Source organism: Arabidopsis lyrata, assembly GCF_000004255.2.
Source record: "Arabidopsis lyrata subsp. lyrata unplaced genomic scaffold ARALYscaffold_2, whole genome shotgun sequence".
Taxonomy (NCBI): Eukaryota; Viridiplantae; Streptophyta; class Magnoliopsida; order Brassicales; family Brassicaceae; genus Arabidopsis; species Arabidopsis lyrata.
This window is the reverse complement of record NW_003302554.1, coordinates 10,941,942-10,961,391: the sequence shown is the minus strand read 5'-3', so window position 1 is coordinate 10,961,391 and position 19,450 is coordinate 10,941,942. Positions and strand designations below refer to the sequence as shown.

General features: G+C 33.3%; 4 protein-coding genes across 5 annotated transcripts; all 4 read left to right on the top strand.

Moving 5' to 3' along the window:
* Positions 1-2,146: 2,146 nt before the first annotated feature.
* Positions 2,147-5,447, top strand: LOC9323087. Of its 2 annotated transcripts, none has more exons than XM_021036017.1 (13): positions 2,147-2,262; positions 2,627-2,876; positions 2,968-3,111; positions 3,199-3,272; positions 3,352-3,428; positions 3,523-3,594; positions 3,756-3,824; positions 3,913-3,962; positions 4,051-4,159; positions 4,236-4,304; positions 4,384-4,487; positions 4,878-4,953; positions 5,049-5,447. In XM_021036017.1, exons 2-13 carry the CDS (start codon positions 2,638-2,640, stop codon positions 5,214-5,216), a joined length of 1,251 nt encoding a protein of 416 aa, XP_020891676.1. In that variant the 5' UTR covers positions 2,147-2,262; positions 2,627-2,637; the 3' UTR covers positions 5,217-5,447. The 2 variants fall into 2 exon arrangements, with proteins under 2 accessions (XP_020891676.1, XP_020891677.1); XM_021036018.1 differs by lacking the exon at positions 2,147-2,262 and adding an exon at positions 2,285-2,363.
* A 1,133-nt stretch (positions 5,448-6,580) lies between these two features.
* Positions 6,581-8,364, top strand: LOC110230696 (FBD-associated F-box protein At1g66320-like). The gene is made up of 3 exons (XM_021034248.1): positions 6,581-7,618; positions 7,710-7,850; positions 7,959-8,364. Exons 1-3 carry the CDS (start codon positions 6,650-6,652, stop codon positions 8,217-8,219), a joined length of 1,371 nt encoding a protein of 456 aa, XP_020889907.1. The 5' UTR covers positions 6,581-6,649; the 3' UTR covers positions 8,220-8,364.
* Positions 8,365-11,857: 3,493 nt separating this feature from the next.
* Positions 11,858-13,731, top strand: LOC110231091 (FBD-associated F-box protein At1g66310-like). Its single transcript, XM_021035909.1, has 3 exons — positions 11,858-12,892; positions 12,997-13,137; positions 13,248-13,731. Exons 1-3 carry the CDS (start codon positions 11,927-11,929, stop codon positions 13,506-13,508), a joined length of 1,368 nt encoding a protein of 455 aa, XP_020891568.1. The 5' UTR covers positions 11,858-11,926; the 3' UTR covers positions 13,509-13,731.
* A 2,156-nt stretch (positions 13,732-15,887) lies between these two features.
* Positions 15,888-17,672, top strand: LOC110231089 (FBD-associated F-box protein At1g66320-like). The gene is made up of 3 exons (XM_021035906.1): positions 15,888-16,888; positions 16,964-17,104; positions 17,216-17,672. Exons 1-3 carry the CDS (start codon positions 15,917-15,919, stop codon positions 17,474-17,476), a joined length of 1,374 nt encoding a protein of 457 aa, XP_020891565.1. The 5' UTR covers positions 15,888-15,916; the 3' UTR covers positions 17,477-17,672.
* Positions 17,673-19,450: the final 1,778 nt, after the last annotated feature.

The window sequence follows — 19,450 nt, the reverse complement described above, 5'->3', positions numbered from 1 at the left end:
AGGAGAATACAAAAACTTGGAAATTGTGTTTTATGATTATTTAATATTTTTGACACTTCGAACATTATCACTAAAAACTTTTTTATGTTTTGTCACAAATGGGACCTAAAATCAGTATGGTGTGGTAATAATTTATGTATCCTATTCCTAATCAATATTCTAAGTAAAGAGATGATATTAAAGTTAAAAAGATTCCTTCGAAGATCAATAATTGGGAACATCAAATCCTTATCATAAAAACCATCACACTCTAAACTACAGTAAACAAAAAAAAATCCCTTTCGATTGGTGATTATCTAAGATAAAGCTATAATGATCAATGATGTCGAAATCAAAAGCTCTAGCATTCACAATCCCTGCTTTATCTTACTCCTCCTTCTTCCTCTTCTCTTCTTCACCAAAATCTCACTACCACGAGCTCGTCCTCTCTGCTTCCTTTTCCAACAATTTTTTTTTGTCTCAATGAATCGATATATTAAATAAAAGGGTTCAGATACAGAATAATAAAAAACAGAGCAAAACAGGGGACGAACCAAAATAGAAACAGAGTAACGCAGACCAAGAGAACGGAATCAACCTGTCGTTGCACTCCTTTTTCTAAACTTCATTCACTCTGCCTCCAACACGTTTCTAAACACTTTTGATTTAATTATCTGTTGTATATCAAGAAGTTAAAAAAAGATTATAAGTTAGATTCCTATATATATAACTCCAAATAATTGATATAGTTCTAAAAGATTTTACCAAAACGGCTTAGTGGGAGTAGAATTCTTGGACCATTGTCACCAGGTTTGACGATAATATCATGGTGTATCGCTTCTTTCAATGCTATAACATGCTCACTGGTGCTATCTGCCATGTTTTTCCTGTCAATACAACTTAATCAAGTCATAATCATACATTCATTAAAATCCTAATGAAACCCTAGAATTATACTATCAAGCCAACGATTAGCAATCAGCAAGCAAGCAATGCAATAATCAAAGGGATATACACCTAAAAGACCTAGATAATATGGAGAAACCGATAAAGACTTTGGCACCTATATAGAGAGAAGATCTCAAGAAGCATCTATATATAGATTCAGCCTTTAGGGCGAATTACGAACTTTTTTCCAATTATTTTTGGATTTAAATTTCAAATTTCGATATGTTGGCATATAAGGAAATCAGATCCCACATTATTAGGAACTATTCAAACTAATTACCGTAACTTGTGTGAGAAATATTCTTCACAATTGGTATACTGTACTACTTAAAAATTGCATATTACCATGCATATGTGTAAATCGAAGATTTGAGTCTGATATTACAATTATTGTTAGCATTTAATTTTATTGTCGTTTTTTTTTGAAGAGATATCTTACCAAAAAAGATTTACATAGCAATTATCGTATGTACTTTAGGAATATGCTATAATTTCGGTTAGAAGAGTAGTAATTGTTTTATTTATAATAAATTATTCGAATATTTGAAGCCTTGATTTATAGTAAATAGTAAATGAAATCTATTAAAATCACACCAAAATGAGATCTTAGGTAAGGAAACAACAATATTTAATATTAAATTAGTTAGGATTAGGTAGAATTGAAAACATTAAATCGAGAATATACAATCGAGAATATAGCAACATACTCGATATTTAGTTTGCTTAATATCTTTATTAAATTTTGCAAATTTAAATAATAAATGCTAATGACATGCCGATTAATGTGGGAATAAATTAAGGAAACAGAGTTAAATAGGTAATTAAAGAGATAATGTCGTTTTTTATTACACATTTCCTTAAATCTCTTATCCAGGATCCGAATAGCTTTAAACCGGGTAAAACCCGGATCCAAATAAATTAAAGCAAAAAAGTACTGTAAAAATGTATATGTAGATTATCTAGCTGGATATTTTTTTTCAAAACTTAACTATAAATCATTTTTAACAAAAAAAAAAAAAAAAAAAAACTTAACTATAAATCATACCTGACCAAGCAAAAATTCATCGTTCTAAACTACAACCAAATTATCTAAACCAAAATATTATTATTATGACAAGGGAAAGATTGGTGGTGCCCACTCTACTCTACAATGACCAGAGAATCGAAATAGAAAGAAAACGTACGGCATGGTTGGCTCACACTGGTCCACAAGTAACTCTTGTGGTTACAATTTTCACTTCCAATCCCATAATTCTCCTTCCTTGTCTTCTTCTTTCTCCCTAAAATCCTAAATCCTTCATTGGATTTCTCTTCTTCTTCAGTTCTTCCCTCAAGGTTAGTCTCTCTTCTCTCTCGACTCTGTGTTCAACACTGTTTCATCTCTCCAATTCTCATTTTTTCCTTGATGGGGTTGTCTTAAAAATCTATACTTTGAAGTGGGTAATCTCTCCTTTTTTATAAAAATTGTCTCTTTATTTCGTCCTAGAATTGAATCGATCTAAATCACTGTTTCATCAAATTTTCCTTGATGGGTTTGTCTTAAAAATCAATAGTTTGAGTTTGATTCAAGTGGGTAATTTCTCTTCTTTGAGAAAAATTGTATCTTTATGTCTTCCTAGAATCGAATTGATTTCAAAGCTCCTTACTTTGTGTCTCTCATTTTATATGTTAATGTGAATCAATTTTGATTTTTTTATAGGGTTTATCTCAATGGCTCTTAACGTGAGCAAGATTGTTCCTAAGAGTCCAATTTTAGCCAAGAGTGTTAATGCATCAAGATCTCAAAGAGTTTTGTTGGCGTTTGTTCATCATCCTCTAGATGCTAAAAAGGGTTCATCTGTTGAAGAGTTAAAGCAAGGTCTTTGTTGTATAAAGACTGTCACTTTTGTTAGTTCTCGAAGATCTTCTACATTGTGCTTTGTTGGAAAATCTCAAGACACTGAAACTAAGTAAGCATTTTTGGTTTCCTTTGCTTCCTTTGATCAAACTGGTCTTGGTTTGTTTCATACTTTAGTTATGAGTTTCTTGGTGATGTGTTAGTTCCCAAGTTGTGCAAAAGGAAGGTGAGAAGCAAGTGATGCCGAGGAGGAAGAGTAGCTCAAGCCAAATTTTGGTTGAATATGTGTCTAATGATGCTAAGTTTGTGAATGAAAGGGCTCGTAATGACCTTGTTCTTCTATCTCGGTACTTTTCGTATATCAGACGGTTACCTCATCTAGAAATTATGCATTACTGAAGGATCCCTTATGTGTTGAGATTTGTGTTTTGCAGTGGTATTATGAGACTTGATGCTCGTGCACGCCAGGATGTTGCCATTCTTGGGTCCGGGTTCCTTAAACTCGATGGTAAGATTTGTTTATCTTTCACACTAATATGTAATTCTATTACTGCTTCCTAACCCTGTCTTGTGGGTTTATTATGTAGCTCGGGCAAGAGAAGATACAGAGAAAATAGATCGTGATGTCAAAAGAAAGGCTGAGTGCCTTCATCATATTGCTACTGTATGCACATTTTCATTGATATATGCACATTTTCTGACTACTCTTCTGGTTTTGTTGTTATCTTATTTTTCTTATTTGGGTTTTATGTCCATAGATATTAAAAAACATAGCGGAGTCTAAGTTGAAAAATGCCGCTGATAAGCATTGGAGTGATGGCGCTTTAGAGGTATGCCCATCTGCCTCATTCTTTGTTTACTTGTGCAAAGTTATGTGTGACCGTTAAGTATAATCACTATCCGAGATTGACATGATAAAAGTGACTACTCAAATGTATATTTATTATTTGGTAGAGTTGGCGGTTAAAAGACTATTGCCCTGATTTTCCAGGCTGATTTAAGGCGAGCAGATTTTCGTGCTAAACAACGGGCCATGGAAGACGCGTTAATGGCTTTAGAGGTAAAACCAAAGTCTGATATGTTACAGTATTGGTGTTTTGGTTCATCTTCCCTTATGTTAACACTTCGTCTGTCCTGTTTTGGTGCAGTTCATTAAGAACATCCACGACATGATGGTGAACAAAATGGTTGACAGCTTGTAAGAAGCTTATGTCCTTGACACTTCCTTTTTTTTTTCCTTGTTGTTTCTTGATATCAAGATCTGAATTTAAAATTGTTATCTTAAGGGTTACATCTGAAACCGGTACCACGGATCGCATATCGCTTGAGAAGAATGGAATAGCTCTCGGGTTTTTCCCTGGGGAAGTTTCATCTGATCGCATATCTGCTATTGAGGTCTGATTCACCAGGAAACCGCTATGTGTTCTTAAGTATTATTTTCTCTGATGTTTCCTTTTTGATGTTGAAACAGGAAGCTTACAAGAGTATGGCATCAGCGCTCTCAGAAGCCGATGGAATTGACTACACTGACCCCGAAGAGGTATGGTCCATAATCGACGATACCAAAATCTTTTTATCACAGTTATTCATAAGTGATCATATCATTTTGGTTTTAACAGCTCGAGTTGTTAGTCACGACTCTGATTGACCTTGATGCAATGGATGGTAAAAGTAGTGCATCTCTCTTGGCTGAATGCTCAATCTCTCCAGATGTCAATACAAGGTAAACACCGGTATTCTATTATGTCCCTTTACTACTTTCTTCGATGAGTTCTTCACTTAATATTCTTTTACCCTTCTGGAATTATGAATAGTGTGTAGATTATAATTATATATGCTAGAGTAAGTCGAGGCCAACACTTAATTACTTTCTTCGACGAGTCCTTCGGAATTATGAATAGTGTTTAGATTATAATTATATAAGGGAACAGTTGATACAGAAAAGTTATGCGAGAGTAAGTTGAGGCCAACACTTAATAGACAGTAGATGTTTTGCATTAATAAAGTGATTCATATTACCGACACAGTTTCTTTATTCACGATCATCGAATGTTTCATTGTTTGGTCCTTCTCTGATTTGAAATCCCTTGGTTTTTTTCTGGTCTTGTTGTAGAAAAGCGTTGGCTAATGCCTTAGCAGCTGCACCGTCAATGTGGACACTAGGAAATGCAGGAATGGGAGCATTACAGGTGAAAGATAAAATGCAAATCTTGATGACCATTCTTGCAAAGTGATGGACTTTGTATAAAATATTAAAGTACAAATCGAATGAGCCTTTTTGCAGAGACTCGCTGAAGACAGTAACCCGGCTATTGCAGCAGCTGCTTCGAGAGCTATCAATGCGCTGAAGAAGCAATGGGAGGTAGAGGAAGGAGACTCACTTAGGTTTATGATGAACTTCGAGACGCCGAATGATGATGATGATGTAGACAGCGACCTTGATGAGATCTGAAAATGATTTTTCATGTAAACGAAGTTGAAGTTTGTAGATAATTTTCAGTGAACTTTAGTGTTACAGAGACGATCGTAGGTGACTTCGTTGGGGTCATGTAATTAATTAAAAGAGGCCGATTTAGTATTTTGTTGTTGGGATATATATATATTCATATATAACTCTTTGGACTTTAAACTTATGTGTTTTGTTATACCTCCACATGATAATAAGAACGCTAATTCTTAAACACTTACACCATCTCTAATGTACTAGAGTAGAGATTTTTTTCAATGTTTCACTTTATTTTTTTACTGTAAATAGAATAGTTTATAGTGGAATATAGAGTAGGGTCGAAAAAATTGTACTCTATAATAGAGTTTAGAGCAAAATATAGAATGAGGTCGAAGATGCTCTTATCAATTGTATTTTGCTTCATCCTTGCTTTTAGTTGAATCCAAGTGAATTTTGTAAAAAATATTGTAAAGCTCTAAATGGTAACACACAAAAATGATTCATAAATAGATCAGATAATAGTCATCAAAAAGATATTTACGACATCAAAATACAAAAATTACATCGGAAGTGTATTCTTTTTAAAATAGGGTCAGATTAAATTGGTAAAGTATAGATCATTCGGATATGTAAAAACACTATCCGAATTGGTAAGGACCATACTTATATTCGGATATTTCAAGTAAATCGAAATTATTTTGGATATTTTGAATAAATTTTTTTAAAAAATTCGGATCTAACTTTTAGATAATATAGGTAGTTTTATTACTTTAAGAATACACATCATATCGTTAAATTTAGTTTGGTTCGACTTTAGAAAATCTGGTAAATTTATTTTATTAAAAGAGTTAATAATAAAATTTTATTTTTTAAAGTTTTTGTATGGAAATATTTAGTCCAAGTTTGTTTAATAAACAAAAGTAGATGTTAAAGAAAATTTTATATTTAATAAAATTATGGGCAATTCTCTAAAATACCACATTATATTTTAAAGAAAAATAGCATTACTAGTTTTTTTTTCCAATAATATCACAAAATTCAATATAAAAATAAATCAAATATCTTTTTAATGGTGAAATATAAAACCTAAATTGGAAATAGCAAATCCAGATGCAGTTTTCTAATTTTATTTGTACTTTCTTTCTGTTGAACAAATATTTGTGATATTATTGAAAAAAATAAAATTAAATAGTGATGGAACTTTTTTTATAAAAAAAAACTTAATAATATGGTATTTTAGGGTATTTCTCTAAAATTATTAAATATACTAATTTCCCATTAAAATCCAGAATCTGAGATATTTTAAAAAGTTAACGGCGTTTTGTTTCTCCGTTATCTTTCTTAGAAGCCGTTAAAGCGGAACTGTTAGGTTTAGGGTTAATAGTTATCGTTTCATGTTCACCTACTCTTTGCCGCTTTCATCGCAATTTTGAAGGTACATGGACGAAGACGGAGAGAAACGTGTTCTTACCAAACGATCATGTTCTCCTGAATCTTCCGACAAAAGATCTGGTGATGAAGTTGATTGGGTAAGAGATTTGCCCGAATCTTTGCTTTCTCATGTTCTCCTGAATCTTCCGACAAAAGATGTGGTTAAGAGTAGTGTCTTATCCACCAAATGGAGACATCTCTGGAGGTATGTTCCTGGTTTGGATTTAGATCATCGTGATTTCACGGAATTCAATGCTCTTGTGAGTTTTATCGATAGCTTTCTGAGTTTCAACCGTGACTCAAGCTTAAACAAGTTCAAGCTAAGAATTTATATGGATAATGATCGGGATGAGGAGACTAATAATGCTCATATGGCGCGGTGGATCAACGCTGTTGTTACGCAGAAAGTTCAGCATCTCGATCTTACATGGGCTCCAGTAGAGGTACCTCCAATACTTTATATGTGTAAGAGCTTGGTCTCTTTAAAGCTTTGTGTCGTAGTCTTGCCAAATCTTGAGTGTATGTCTTTACCGCATGTCAAAGTTCTCGATCTAGAATGGGTTATGTATGCAAATGAGTTGGCTTTGGAAATGCTTATCTCAGGCTGCTCAGTTCTCGAAAGCTTAAGTTTCTGCAAATGTCCAATTGACAATGTAAAAGTTTTACGTGTGAGGTCTCAGTCTCTATTGAGCTTCAACTATTACGGCCCCAGTTGCCATGAGCTTCATTATAAAGATCTAATAGTTGAAATTGATGCTCCCAAGCTTGAGGATCTCAAGCTCTCTCATGATACAACTGCAAGTTTCATTATAAAGAATTCGAGTTCCCTTGTAAAGGCGGATATCAATATTGAGTTCAACTTTTGTGTGGGAAAAAAGTTTGATCCGAAGAATCTGCCAAAGAGAAAAATGATTGGTAATTTTCTTGCCAGGATCTCTAATGTCAAAAAACTTAGCATCGGTCCATGTACTCTTGAGGTAACGTATATATGTTGAATTCGCTATTTTATTGTTTTACTTTATCCTGTATAAGTTTATCCTGATATTTTTCTTGTTTATGTTGTTGTAGATCATTTATGATTACTCAAGATGTGAACCACTGCGTTTATTTCGTAACCTATCTTCCCTGAGTGTTAACTTCTATGACGACAGATGGGAGATATTGCCATTCTTTCTTGAGTGCTGCCCGAGTATAAAATCTCTTGTCGTGGTAAGAATTGTTTACTTAAAACTTATGTACTTCCTTTGGTATAATGCAAATGGGGAAAGTATCTTAATTACTCAAACATTTGTTACTTTCACATGGTTATAATATCAGGACTCTACTTATTATCCAAAGGAGAGAACTAATATTTTATCTCGACCTCGGCGTCTCCTATCATCTCTCGAGTATGTTAAGATACAACCGTCATTGGACAGGATGGAGATGAAATTAGTGAGTTACTTACTTGAGAACTCACCAATCCTCAAGAAAGTGACTCTATGTTTGGAAGGTTGTTCCAGAAAGGAATCTGTCATCCTCAGAGAACTCCTTACCATTCCAAGACGCTCTAGCTCATGCCAAGTTGTCGTCCTCTGATCCTCCTTGTTGACCGAACATATAAGGTTGTGTTTCTGTACTTTTATTAATGTGAACTCTGTGGTTTCCTTGTCTATTATGGTGACTTTGTTGTGTCGTAGATCTGTAAGAAGATCATATGTTTGTCTTAAATGTTTCAATTGAACCTAAAATGTAATAAGGGTCATGTAAGACCTAAGGATTAAAGTTTCCAGAAACTCTTTATTTATGGAACTATGTGCTTTCTTCTTAATTGTGGTTACTTTGATGTCTTGTAAATCGTAAGAAGATCTGACGATTCCAAATCAGCAGCGCTGACGATTCCAAATCTCAGTTTATAGACAAGAAGCCACGAAAAGGGAATGTGAAAACAGAGAGCTCCGAGAGAGCTCAAGAAGAGAGGTAGAACCAATCCTTGTGACTGGAAAAACCGAGTCATAGATTGAAGAACAGAGTATCCGAATAAAGCCGGTATAAGCCAGATCGAATATCTACAAGCTAAATGAGAGATGAGAGGATCTTGATGGAAAAGCTCCAATAGTTTGTCCATAAAAACCCACAAAAGTGAGATTGGGAAACAAAACAAGAGAAGACATAGCATTGAGCTATAAGTGTATGCACCGATTTTCCTAAATTGCTCAGCTCCAAAAGCTTGACCACACAGTGTCTCTAACGCACCTGCCAATCCAAACTAAAGATCTAAGTCAGCAAGGACGGTCCAATAAAAATAGTGGTCTTAATTAAGAAAAACAAAATGTGGACACTCAATAACCTTCTAAACAAACAAAAATGGTAGTACAAAATATATAATCACTAAAAAAAAGTGAACGTTGCATTATAAAAATTAAAAAGTTTTGCGACCCTAACTTTTTGCTTAGCATGCTTGTCCTTTGGACAGGTCTATAAGTCGAGAGAGATAAGAGAGAGGAGAATTTTACGAGGAGGCTGAAGCCGGTGACGTTGGTAAGAGAAGTAGCGATAGCAACGGCGTTTCGAATGACCGAACTGTCGTGTAGGAATATGGCATTGGTGAGAATTTTTCCACTGACTTCTTTTTCACTATGTGTACAAACGTTGGCGTTGGTGACAGAAACAAACATAGAGAGATGAAATTTCCTAATATTCCTACAATCTTCCGAATAAGATTCAACTGTGCATGTACCATATTGGCCTAAATGTGCATTGTTACTTCTTTTGACTCAAAGACATGTTTTTGGTCAACAATAATTCAGTTCAAACGTTGAGTAGAAAAATATATATATAAAACACAAGATGCTTCACTTTAACCAAAAATGGTATAAGATCTGTGTAAGCCCAAAGGATTAAAGTTTCTAGAAATCTAGTGTCTGACCCAATAGCTCCTCTTAAATCAGAATTACTCTATATTTTCCGAATGAATATTTGTTGAGAAAATCAAAATTCGGTTGGAAATATTCAATGTTTCACTGTTTTTTAACACATGAAAGTGTGAGGATAGTTTCTCAAAAGAGTCAACGAGAGATAATTTAAAACCATTTTCACAAAACGGAATTCTTTATGCTTAAATCTCTAGTCATAATAGAAGTTTTCTACTACTTTTTCACAAAAAGTGTCGTTTTAAGGTTTTAATCTTGTTTTACAAAGAGTGTCGTTTTATGTTTTCAATGCAGTTTTTAAAATCAATTTTTTTTTATCCCTACTTTTTCAACTTATTAATCATAGAGAGGGTATTATCTAGTGTATTAATAAGGGGTAAAAAAGAAATTTGTTTACTTTTCTTAATTTGTGTGAAGAATAGTAGAATGACACTATTTATGAAATAGATGAAGTATTTACTCGTACCAATCATTTTTAAATATGCTAAAAATATATTTACAGTAACACTAACATATATATATTGCATTAAGTAGCAAAATAAGCGCCATCAGTGGCCACGTTGCAAAACTATGAACACAAAAAGAGGAAAGTGGAAACATGCATATGATTACTGATCTTACTACTACATACCAGTGTTCTAAAAAGCGGTCTAGGCGGTCGCCTAGGCCCCGACTAGGCGCTAGACTCTCATGCGACGCCTAGATAACCGCATTGACCGCCTAAAATTACATAGATCTTGTTTAATGTATTTTTTCAATTTTAATTAGAGTTTTATTTATATATATAGTTATAAATATTCATATATTGTTTAATATAAATATAAATAAATATTTTATCTAATTTTTAGTTTTATATAGATATTTTATATAACTTTTATATATAATATCATATTGATAATGTTTTATGTTATAAACGTCTAAACCGCCTAAAAAATCGTCTAGGCCCCGATTAGGCGTTCTAGGCGCTAGGCACTGGGTCACCGCCCGCTTAGCGCCTAGCGCTTTCTTGAACACTGCTACATACAGTATGCCAATATGCTATTTTCTCAAAGTATAATAATTTCTAATGTAGAAAGTGGAAACTATTACATGTTAACAATACAGCTGATGATCTGATGCTTCGAGCACACCTTCAAAGTTACGAGAATTTAAGAGCTTATACAAATTTCCTAGATTTGGCAACATGTTTAATCTGTATTAATATTAACTGTTAATAGAAATTGTATAGACCTAAGGGAGTGGGTGTGGACTGCATGCTCGGTGTGGGAGGAGCCCTCAATGTGACACGATTAGAAAGGTGTCTCAAAGAGTCCTTTCGAATAAGAGGTGCTGGTATCAGGGTGCCAAGGTTTCGCTAGAGGGGAGGCAAATTTACGTGGTCTTTGTTTGAGCGAAGGATTGTTAGGAGGCAAACCATCGTCATACATCAGAAGATTAGAAAAGAATTGTGTAATATAAGTCAAGTCCAACTCTAATTAGTATGAGACATTTTGGAAAAGAGCCCAAAAACAAATTCGTGCGGACTTGCTCATTTGGACCCAAAACAGATAATATCATACAAATAAAGAAGTTGGATTGGGCTTTGAGAGCCCAACAAAACTGAATTTATTTAGAATAAACAATTCTTTCCATATCAATTGATGAATAGATATATTTGTTTCTGATTAAATATTAGATACTTGTGAATACATTAATCTAGTAAAAAGATTTTTAGGATATCAAATAAAAAAAATTACATCCAAATTTTGCTTTTTAAATCGGTCAGCTAAAATTGGTAAGGTATAGATAATCGGTCAGATAAAACACTATCCAAATTTGTTCGGGTATTTCAAATAACTAGAAATTATTTTGGATATTTTTAAGAAATATTATAAATGCTTTGGATCTTTCAAGAAGATTTTAATTAATTTAGGCAATTCTATACTTTGAGAATACATGTCATTAAAAAAATTAGTATTGTTTGGTTTTAAAAAATCTTTAAATAATTAATTAATGATGAAACTTTATTGTTTTAAAAAAAATCGGTAAATAAATGCTGTTAAAAAAATCCGTAAATAATTTTATATTTGTTTGTAATAATTAACAGTTAATAATGAAATTTAATTATTTATACTTTTGTGTGATTAAATTTTGTTCCACGTTTATATAATAAACAAAAGAAGATATTTAGAGAATTTTATTTTTTATGAAATATACTAGTTTCACATTAAAATCAATTTTCCAGAATCTGAGAAATTTTTAAGAGTTAACGGCGGTTTGTTACTCCGTTATCTCTTAGGAAGCAGTTAAAGTGGTACTGTTAGGTTTAGGTTTAATAGTTATCGTTTCATTTTCACCAACTCTTTGCCGCTTTCTTCGCAATTTTGAAGGTACATGGACGAAGACGGAGAGAAACGTGTTCGTACCAAACGATTATGTTCTCCTGAATCTTCCGACAAAAGATCTGGTGATGAAGTTGATTGGGTAAGAGATTTGCCAGAATCTTTGCTTTCTCATGTTCTCCTGAATCTTCCGACAAAAGATGTGGTTAAGACTAGTGTCTTATCCAGCAAATGGAGATATCTCTGGAGGTATGTTCCTGGTTTGGATTTGGATTGTCGTGATTTCACGAAACCCAATACTTTTGTGAGTTTTATCGATAGCTTCATGAGTTTTCATAGTGACTCGTGCTTGAGAAAGTGTAAGTTAAGATTCTATTGCAATCTTAATGGGGATGAGGTGACTGAAAAGGCTCATATGGCGCGGTGGATCAACGGTTTTGTTAAACGGAAATTACAGTATCTTGATCTTGCGTGGGGTGCAGTAGAGATACCTCCAATACTCTACATGTGTGATAGTTTGGTGTCTTTAAAGCTTTGTGGCGTAATCTTACCAAAGCTTGAGTTTGTTAGTTTACCGCGTGTCAAAGTTATGGTTCTAGATTTGGTTAAGTTTGCCAATGATTTGTCTTTGGAAATGCTTATCTCAGGCTGCCTAGTTCTCGAAAGCTTAACTTTATGCAGACGTCACAATGACAATGTAAAAGTTTTACGTGTGAGGTCTCAGTCTCTATTGAGCTTCAACTATAACGGCTCGAGTCGCAAGGGTCTTCATGATGATCCAGTAGTTTCAATTGATGCTCCTAAGCTTGAGGATCTCAAGCTCTCTCATCATTTAAGTGCATGTTTCATAACAAATAAGTTGAGTTCCCTTGTAGAGGCGGATATCAATATTGAGTTTAACTTTGGTTTGGGAAAGAAGTTTGATCCGAACGATCTGCCAAAGAGAGAAATGATTCGTAATTTTCTTGCCGGGATCTCTAGTGTCAAAAATCTGTTCATCGCTCCATGTACTCTTGAGGTAACATATGTTGAATTGGCTATTCTAATGTTTAACTTTGTATTTGTATAATTTTATCCTATAAGTTTATCCTGATACTTTTCTTGTTTTTGTTGTTGTTGTAGGTCATTTATGATTACTCAAGATGTGAACCACTACCCTTATTCTGTAACCTATATTACTTAAGCGTTGACTTCTACAACCACAGATGGGAATTATTGCCAATCTTTCTCGAGAGCTGCCCGCATCTAAAATCCCTTGTCGTGGTTAGGATTGTTTACTTAAAAGTTATGTACTTTCTTTGGTATAAATGCAAATGGGGAAGTATCATAATGACTCAAAACATTTTGTTACTTGCACATGGTTGTAATTTCAGGGATCCACTACATCTCGAAAGAAGAGAACTAGTATTTTATGTGGACCTCGGCTTCTCCTATCATCTCTTGAGTATGTCGAGATAGAATTTCCATTGAAAGGGGATGCGATGGAGATGAGATTAGTGAGTTACTTACTTGGGAACTCACCAATCCTCAAGAAACTCACTGTATATTGGGATGATTCTTCTAGAAAGCAAGCAGAATATGAACTCCTTACCATTCAAAAACGCTCTAGCTCATGCCAAATTGTCGTCTTCTGATCCTCGTTGACGAACATACAAGGTTCTCCTTCTGTACTTTTATTTATGTGAACTCTGTTTTCCTTCTTCATTGTGGTGACTTTGTTGTGTTGTAGACCGTAAGAAGATCCTATTTATGTTAGGCTTAAATGTTTCAATTGAACCAAAAATATAATGTGTAAGACCTAAGGATTAAAATTTCCAGAAACTCTCTATTGATGTGAACTATGTGCTTTTTTCTTCATTGTGGTGACATTTATATCTTGTAGTTGTAGATCGTAAGAAGATATTGTGTAATGTTTACTTCTTTTGACTCAAAGACATGTTTTTGCTAAACAATGTTTTTGACGTTGTTTAGAAAAATATATAATGGATTATACAAAAAGGAAAGATAAAACACAAGATACTTCAGCTTAACCAAAAATGGTATATGATCTGTTTCAGAGGTAGAGTCTTTAGAATTTGAAAGTTTGTCTCTTATTGTTTTTTTTTTGCTAGGTGGGTAAATATCATATAAAATGAAAATAGTCAAGATTTACATGTTGAATACCTAAAATTTAGTTCCTTGACAAATATTAGGGTAAAAAACAAGGAAGTAATTAAACAATCTTCTAGGTGAACTTCATATGAGCCAAAGGTCCATAAGGTTACAGAACTTTCTTCGATGCCTCCTCACATTTATAGAGTTGATTATTTCCCAATCAAGGATCTTGAAGATAGAAGCAGGTGCTATGTGTTGCGAATTATGGGGCATATTATTCCTCTCTTTCCAAGTTGCGTAAATCACGGCTTGAGTGACTGGCTTCGTTAATGTAGAAGGAGCCTCCTTTATAGCCTCCTTTGTGTAGGAGAAGCAGAAGCACTTGCCATTCCGGGATCCAGGACAACAGCTCAGCCTAGTTCATGAACCGTAAGGAATACAGTCTTAGTCTAGACTAAACCAAACTCCAATGACCCTTTGTCTCTTATTTTTTATACTTTTATAGATGAAATTTTATTATTTACTAGGCGAGAATCTGGGCTATGCCAATATATTTAACAGCTAATGTTTTAAAAGTAGTTTACTTAATTAAGTTTTAAATCATTTTTAGTTTTGTTATTATACATGCAAAAAAAACACATTACACTGTATTTAATTTTTTTTAGGATACTATTATTTTTTAAAATTTATATATCTATATTTTTTCATTCTAATTTATATTCATGAATTGAGATTTATTATTATTTGCATAAAAATTTTACACTGTAATTAATCTTTTTCTTTACATTACAGATGTCTTAATTTCTTCTTGATGATGTAATGTGTTTTCAATGTCTATATCTTAATTTTCTTAGATGCTCACACGTACCTGATTTGAACAGTTTCTACTTGTAACACCGGTCGTCTGTAAGAAGTAGTGATATCAATTGTGTGACCATCCACATTTTCTGTCCCTTGATGCAACATTTTATGCTGCTCGCCATGGCTACTTCTTTCTACCTCTAAGGAACACTTTTTTTAGTACCTATCTTTTGCTCTACCTTAAAAAAAGTGTGTCTAAGTGGATCAATGGCAAATGCGACAGCAAGAAAGAAAGGGAGTTAAGCTGAGAAATTACCATAAAGTTATAATGTTTGACATTACCTCTCTCACATCCTTTTTCTCACGAGCGAGTATTTCTATCTACAATTTATGGTAGTCTTTTGGTATCAAAAATTATTTTAAGGTCTAATGTAGAAATGTATGTTAAATATATAAAATCAAAACCTACATAATGATTATATTCCCAATAAACCTGCATAATGATTTATAGAAGTAGGATGCAACAGGCGACTCATAAAAAATAAGAAAATGAATACGAAATACAACAGAAAGTTTATAAATTTACTTTCGTCTAAGTTCATCACCTCATCAAAGTGTTATTACGATACAAGTAGACAATGAATACCAAGTACAACAGAGAGTTCATAAATTTATTTTTGTCTAAGTTCATCACCTCATCAAAGTGTTATTACGATACGAACTAAGACAGCTTGAAGACGAAGAACTATGCAAGTAGAAGCCTATCTCTGTATCAAACTATTAATGAGGTTACTATCATCTTTTTGATGTTTTTGTTTTTGCTGATGTGGACACATCGAGAGACTTTAATGAGTTTCTTTTATTAGTAATAGATACTCTTTTATCTGATAAATATTATTACATTCATTAGAAGTTTATTCATTAATAAAGTAGATGTTACAAAAATAATATGATTAATAAAATAATTAAATATACTAACTTTCCATTAAAATCAATCTTTAAATTAAAACCAGAATCTGAGATATTTTATTAAAGGGCGTTTGTTTTTTCTGTCATCTTTATACGAAGCCGTTAAAGTGGTACTTAGTTATCATTTCATTTTTTCCTTACTCTTTGCCGCTTTCTTCGCAATTTCGAAGGTACATACATGGATGAAGATGGAGAGAAACGTGTCCTTGCCAAACAATCATGTTCTCCTGAATCTTCCGACAAAAGATCTGGTGATGAAGTTGACTGGGTAAGAGATTTGCCAGAATCTTTGCTTTCTCATGTTCTCCTGAATCTTCGGACAAAAGATGTGGTTAAGAGTAGTGTCTTATCCAGAAATTGGAGAAATCTCTGGAGGTATGTTCCTGGTTTGGAATTGGATTGTCGTGATTTCACAGAACTCAATGCTCTTGTGAGTTTTATCGATAACTTCCTAAGTTTCAACCAGGAGTCCTGTTTAAAAAAGTTTAGACTAAGATTATCTTGCTATCTTGATGGGGATGATGAGGAGGCTGATAATGCTCATATGGTGCGGTGGATCAACGCTATTGTTAAGCGGAACGTTCAGTATCTCGATCTTATGTGGGATGCAGTGGAGATACCTCCAATACTGTACAAGTGTGAGAGCTTGGTCTCTTTAAAGCTTTGCTCCGTAGTCTTGCCAAATCTTGAGTTTGTTTCTTTACCGCTTGTCAAAGTTATGGTTCTACAATGGGTTATGTTTGCAAATGATTTGGCTTTGGAAAAGCTTATCTCAGGCTGCCTAGTTCTCGAAAGCTTAACGTTATGCAAAAATCCAATGGACAACGTAAAAGTTTTACGTGTGAGCTCTCAGTCTCTATTGATCTTCAACTATTACGGCCCCGGTGACAATGATCTTCATGATAAAGATCTAGTAGTTGAAATTGATGCTCCCAAGCTCGAGGATTTCAAGCTCTCTCATCAATTAACTGCAAGTTTCATAATAAAGAATTCGAGGTCCCTTGTAGAGGCGGATATCTATATTGAGTTTAACTTTTGTCGGGGAAAAAAGTTTGATCCTAATGATCTGCCAAAGAGAGAAATTATTCGTAATTTTCTTGCCGGGATCTCTAGTGTTAAAAATCTGATCATCTCTCCATTTACTCTTGAGGTAACGTATGTTTTTAAGGTTTAACTTTATTTTATAAGTTTGTCCTGAAACATTTTTTTGGTGGTTGTTGTTTAGGTCATTTATGAGGACTTAAGATGTGAGCCACTTCCCTTATTTCGTAACATATCTTTTTTGAGTGTTAACTTCTATGACGACAGATGGGAAATATTGCCATTCTTTCTTGAGAGCTGCCCAAATCTAAAATCTCTTGTCGTGGTAAGGATTGTTTACTTAAAACTTATGTACTTTCTTTGGTATAATAATGCAAATGAGGAAAGTATCATAATTACTCAAATTTGTTTCGTTGACTTGGTTGTAATATATCAGGAATCTACTCATTATCCAAAGGGGAGAACTAGGATCTTATCTCGACCTTGGCATCTCCTATCATCTCTCGAGTATGTTAAGATAGAAACGTCATTGGACAGGATGGAGATGAAATTAGTGAGTTACTTACTTGAGAACTCACCATTCCTCAAGAAAGTCACTCTATGTTTGGAAGGTTGTTCCAGAAAGAAATCTGTCATCCTCGGAGAAGTCCTTACTATTCCAAGACGCTCTAGCTCATGCCAATTTGTTGTCCTCTGATCCTCGTTGACCGAACATACAAGGTTGTCTTTCTGTACTTTTATTAATATGTGAACTCTGTGGTTTCCTTGTCTATTATGGTGACTTTGTTGTGTCGTAGATCTGTAAGAAGATCATATGTTTGTCTTAAATGTTTCAATTGAACTAAAAATGTAATAATGTTCATGTAAGACCTAAGGATTAAAGTTTCCAGAAACTCTTTATTTATGGAACTATGTGCTTTCTTCTTAATTGTGGCTACTTTGATGTCTTGTAAATCGTAAGAAGATCTTATGTTTGGCCTAAATGTGCATTGTTACTTCTTTTGACTCAAAGACATGTTTTTGGTCAACAATAATTCAGTTCAGACGTTGAGTAGAAAAATATGTAATGTAGAACAAAAAGAAAAAATAAAACACAAGATGCTTCAGATTAACCAAAAATACATGTTTAGAAGCTTTACAAACAGAAGAAATCTAGTTCGCTTGCTTTTCCTTTTCGAAGGAATCCACTGTGTGACCCAATAGCTCCTCGAAAGTAATTGTTTTAGCATGTAATATATAGTTTCTCAAAAGAATCAACGAGATAATTTAAAACCATTTTTGAAAAAAAAGAACTCTTCATGCTTAAATCTTTAGTCATAATAATACTATATAAGTTTTCAATTTACTCATGCCAACCATTTTCAAATATGCTAAAAGTTTATCTACGGTAACAGATATATGTTAAATCAAGTAGCAAAATAAGCGTCAGTGGCCCAACACAAAATTATGAACAATTTGTTTGGAGTTTGGACAATTTTATATTAAACTTCCCCTAAAATTACTCATATTAAAAAAAAGAAGGTAATATGACACCAATAAATCTTAGTGAACCATAGATACTTAAATACATTAACACTTAATTTAAGGAATTACTTTTTCTCTCTCTCAAAAATGTACGTTTAAAGCTCTCGATCACAAAGCTTAATTCTCAAACGGCTAACGGTACAAGTCACTTTCTTCTCCATCCGAGAGAAACAATAGGTTTCACAGCATGGTTTCAACTCCTCACTTGGTAATCTTCAAACTTACTGATCGTAGTATCTGGGACTCTATTCTTGGTAGGATCAATCAACTGCAAATTTCGGAATATGCTCTCCCGTTTGGTTTACCTATGAGTATGGTCTATTCAAGTTAGAACTTATGCTCCTTCACCTGTTCTCTTTGAGGCTTTTTTTTAGGACCTTTTTGATACACTTTTAGGTCCTGCTGGGTTCTTGTAATAAAAATTATTCTTTTTGGTAATATAAATTTTACATTTTATCAAAACAAAAACCTTAATATAGAATATTCATTTCATGGTTACATGTTGAACTAAATTCAGTTAAGATTAAACAGTTTTTTCAACACCAATTGATAAATAGACATACGTATTTGTTTCAGATAAAAAGTCAGATACTTGCCAATAAATTAGTCAGTAAAAAGATAATTAGGATATCAAATAACACATGTTACATCTAGAGTATATGTTTTAAATAGGCCAGTTAAAATTGATAAGGTATAGGTAATTCAGATATTTAGGAACACCATCCAAATTGGTAAGGGCCATATTTATATTCAGATATTTCAAATAACTAGAAATTGGTTTGGTTATTTTGAATAAATATACAAAATTTATTGGATCTTTATAGAAATATTAGTTTGAGAGATAATTCTAACAATTTTTAGGTAAGTCGGGTAACAATTCAATTACTTTAAGAATATACCTCGTTAAAAAATAGTTTGGCTCGGTTTTAGAAAATCTGTAAATAATTTTTTATATCTTGTTATTAAATAAACAGTAAATAATGAAAATTTATTGTTTATGTTTTTGTAAGATAACATTTGTTCCAAGTTCTTTTTTTTTCTGGCAACTCAATTATATTTATATATATAAAAAAACAATACAAACAACCGTTGTACATAAATACAAGAAATACTATATCGATGAAGAAGTATAACCTTAATATCTTTT

Bases quoted from the DNA above. Each gene is read 5' to 3' on its own strand.
- LOC9323087 (XM_021036017.1), top strand. From the start codon at position 2,638: ATGGCTCTTAACGTGAGCAAGATTGTTCCTAAGAGTCCAATTTTAGCC. The intron at 3,112-3,198 runs GTACTTTTCGTA...TGTGTTTTGCAG, and splicing joins GACCTTGTTCTTCTATCTCG to TGGTATTATGAGACTTGATG. The intron at 4,488-4,877 runs GTAAACACCGGT...GTCTTGTTGTAG, and splicing joins TCTCCAGATGTCAATACAAG to AAAAGCGTTGGCTAATGCCT.
- LOC110230696 (XM_021034248.1), top strand. From the start codon at position 6,650: ATGGACGAAGACGGAGAGAAACGTGTTCTTACCAAACGATCATGTTCT. The intron at 7,619-7,709 runs GTAACGTATATA...ATGTTGTTGTAG, and splicing joins TCGGTCCATGTACTCTTGAG to ATCATTTATGATTACTCAAG. The intron at 7,851-7,958 runs GTAAGAATTGTT...TTATAATATCAG, and splicing joins GTATAAAATCTCTTGTCGTG to GACTCTACTTATTATCCAAA.
- LOC110231091 (XM_021035909.1), top strand. From the start codon at position 11,927: ATGGACGAAGACGGAGAGAAACGTGTTCGTACCAAACGATTATGTTCT. The intron at 12,893-12,996 runs GTAACATATGTT...TTGTTGTTGTAG, and splicing joins TCGCTCCATGTACTCTTGAG to GTCATTTATGATTACTCAAG. The intron at 13,138-13,247 runs GTTAGGATTGTT...TTGTAATTTCAG, and splicing joins ATCTAAAATCCCTTGTCGTG to GGATCCACTACATCTCGAAA.
- LOC110231089 (XM_021035906.1), top strand. From the start codon at position 15,917: ATGGATGAAGATGGAGAGAAACGTGTCCTTGCCAAACAATCATGTTCT. The intron at 16,889-16,963 runs GTAACGTATGTT...GTTGTTGTTTAG, and splicing joins TCTCTCCATTTACTCTTGAG to GTCATTTATGAGGACTTAAG. The intron at 17,105-17,215 runs GTAAGGATTGTT...GTAATATATCAG, and splicing joins ATCTAAAATCTCTTGTCGTG to GAATCTACTCATTATCCAAA.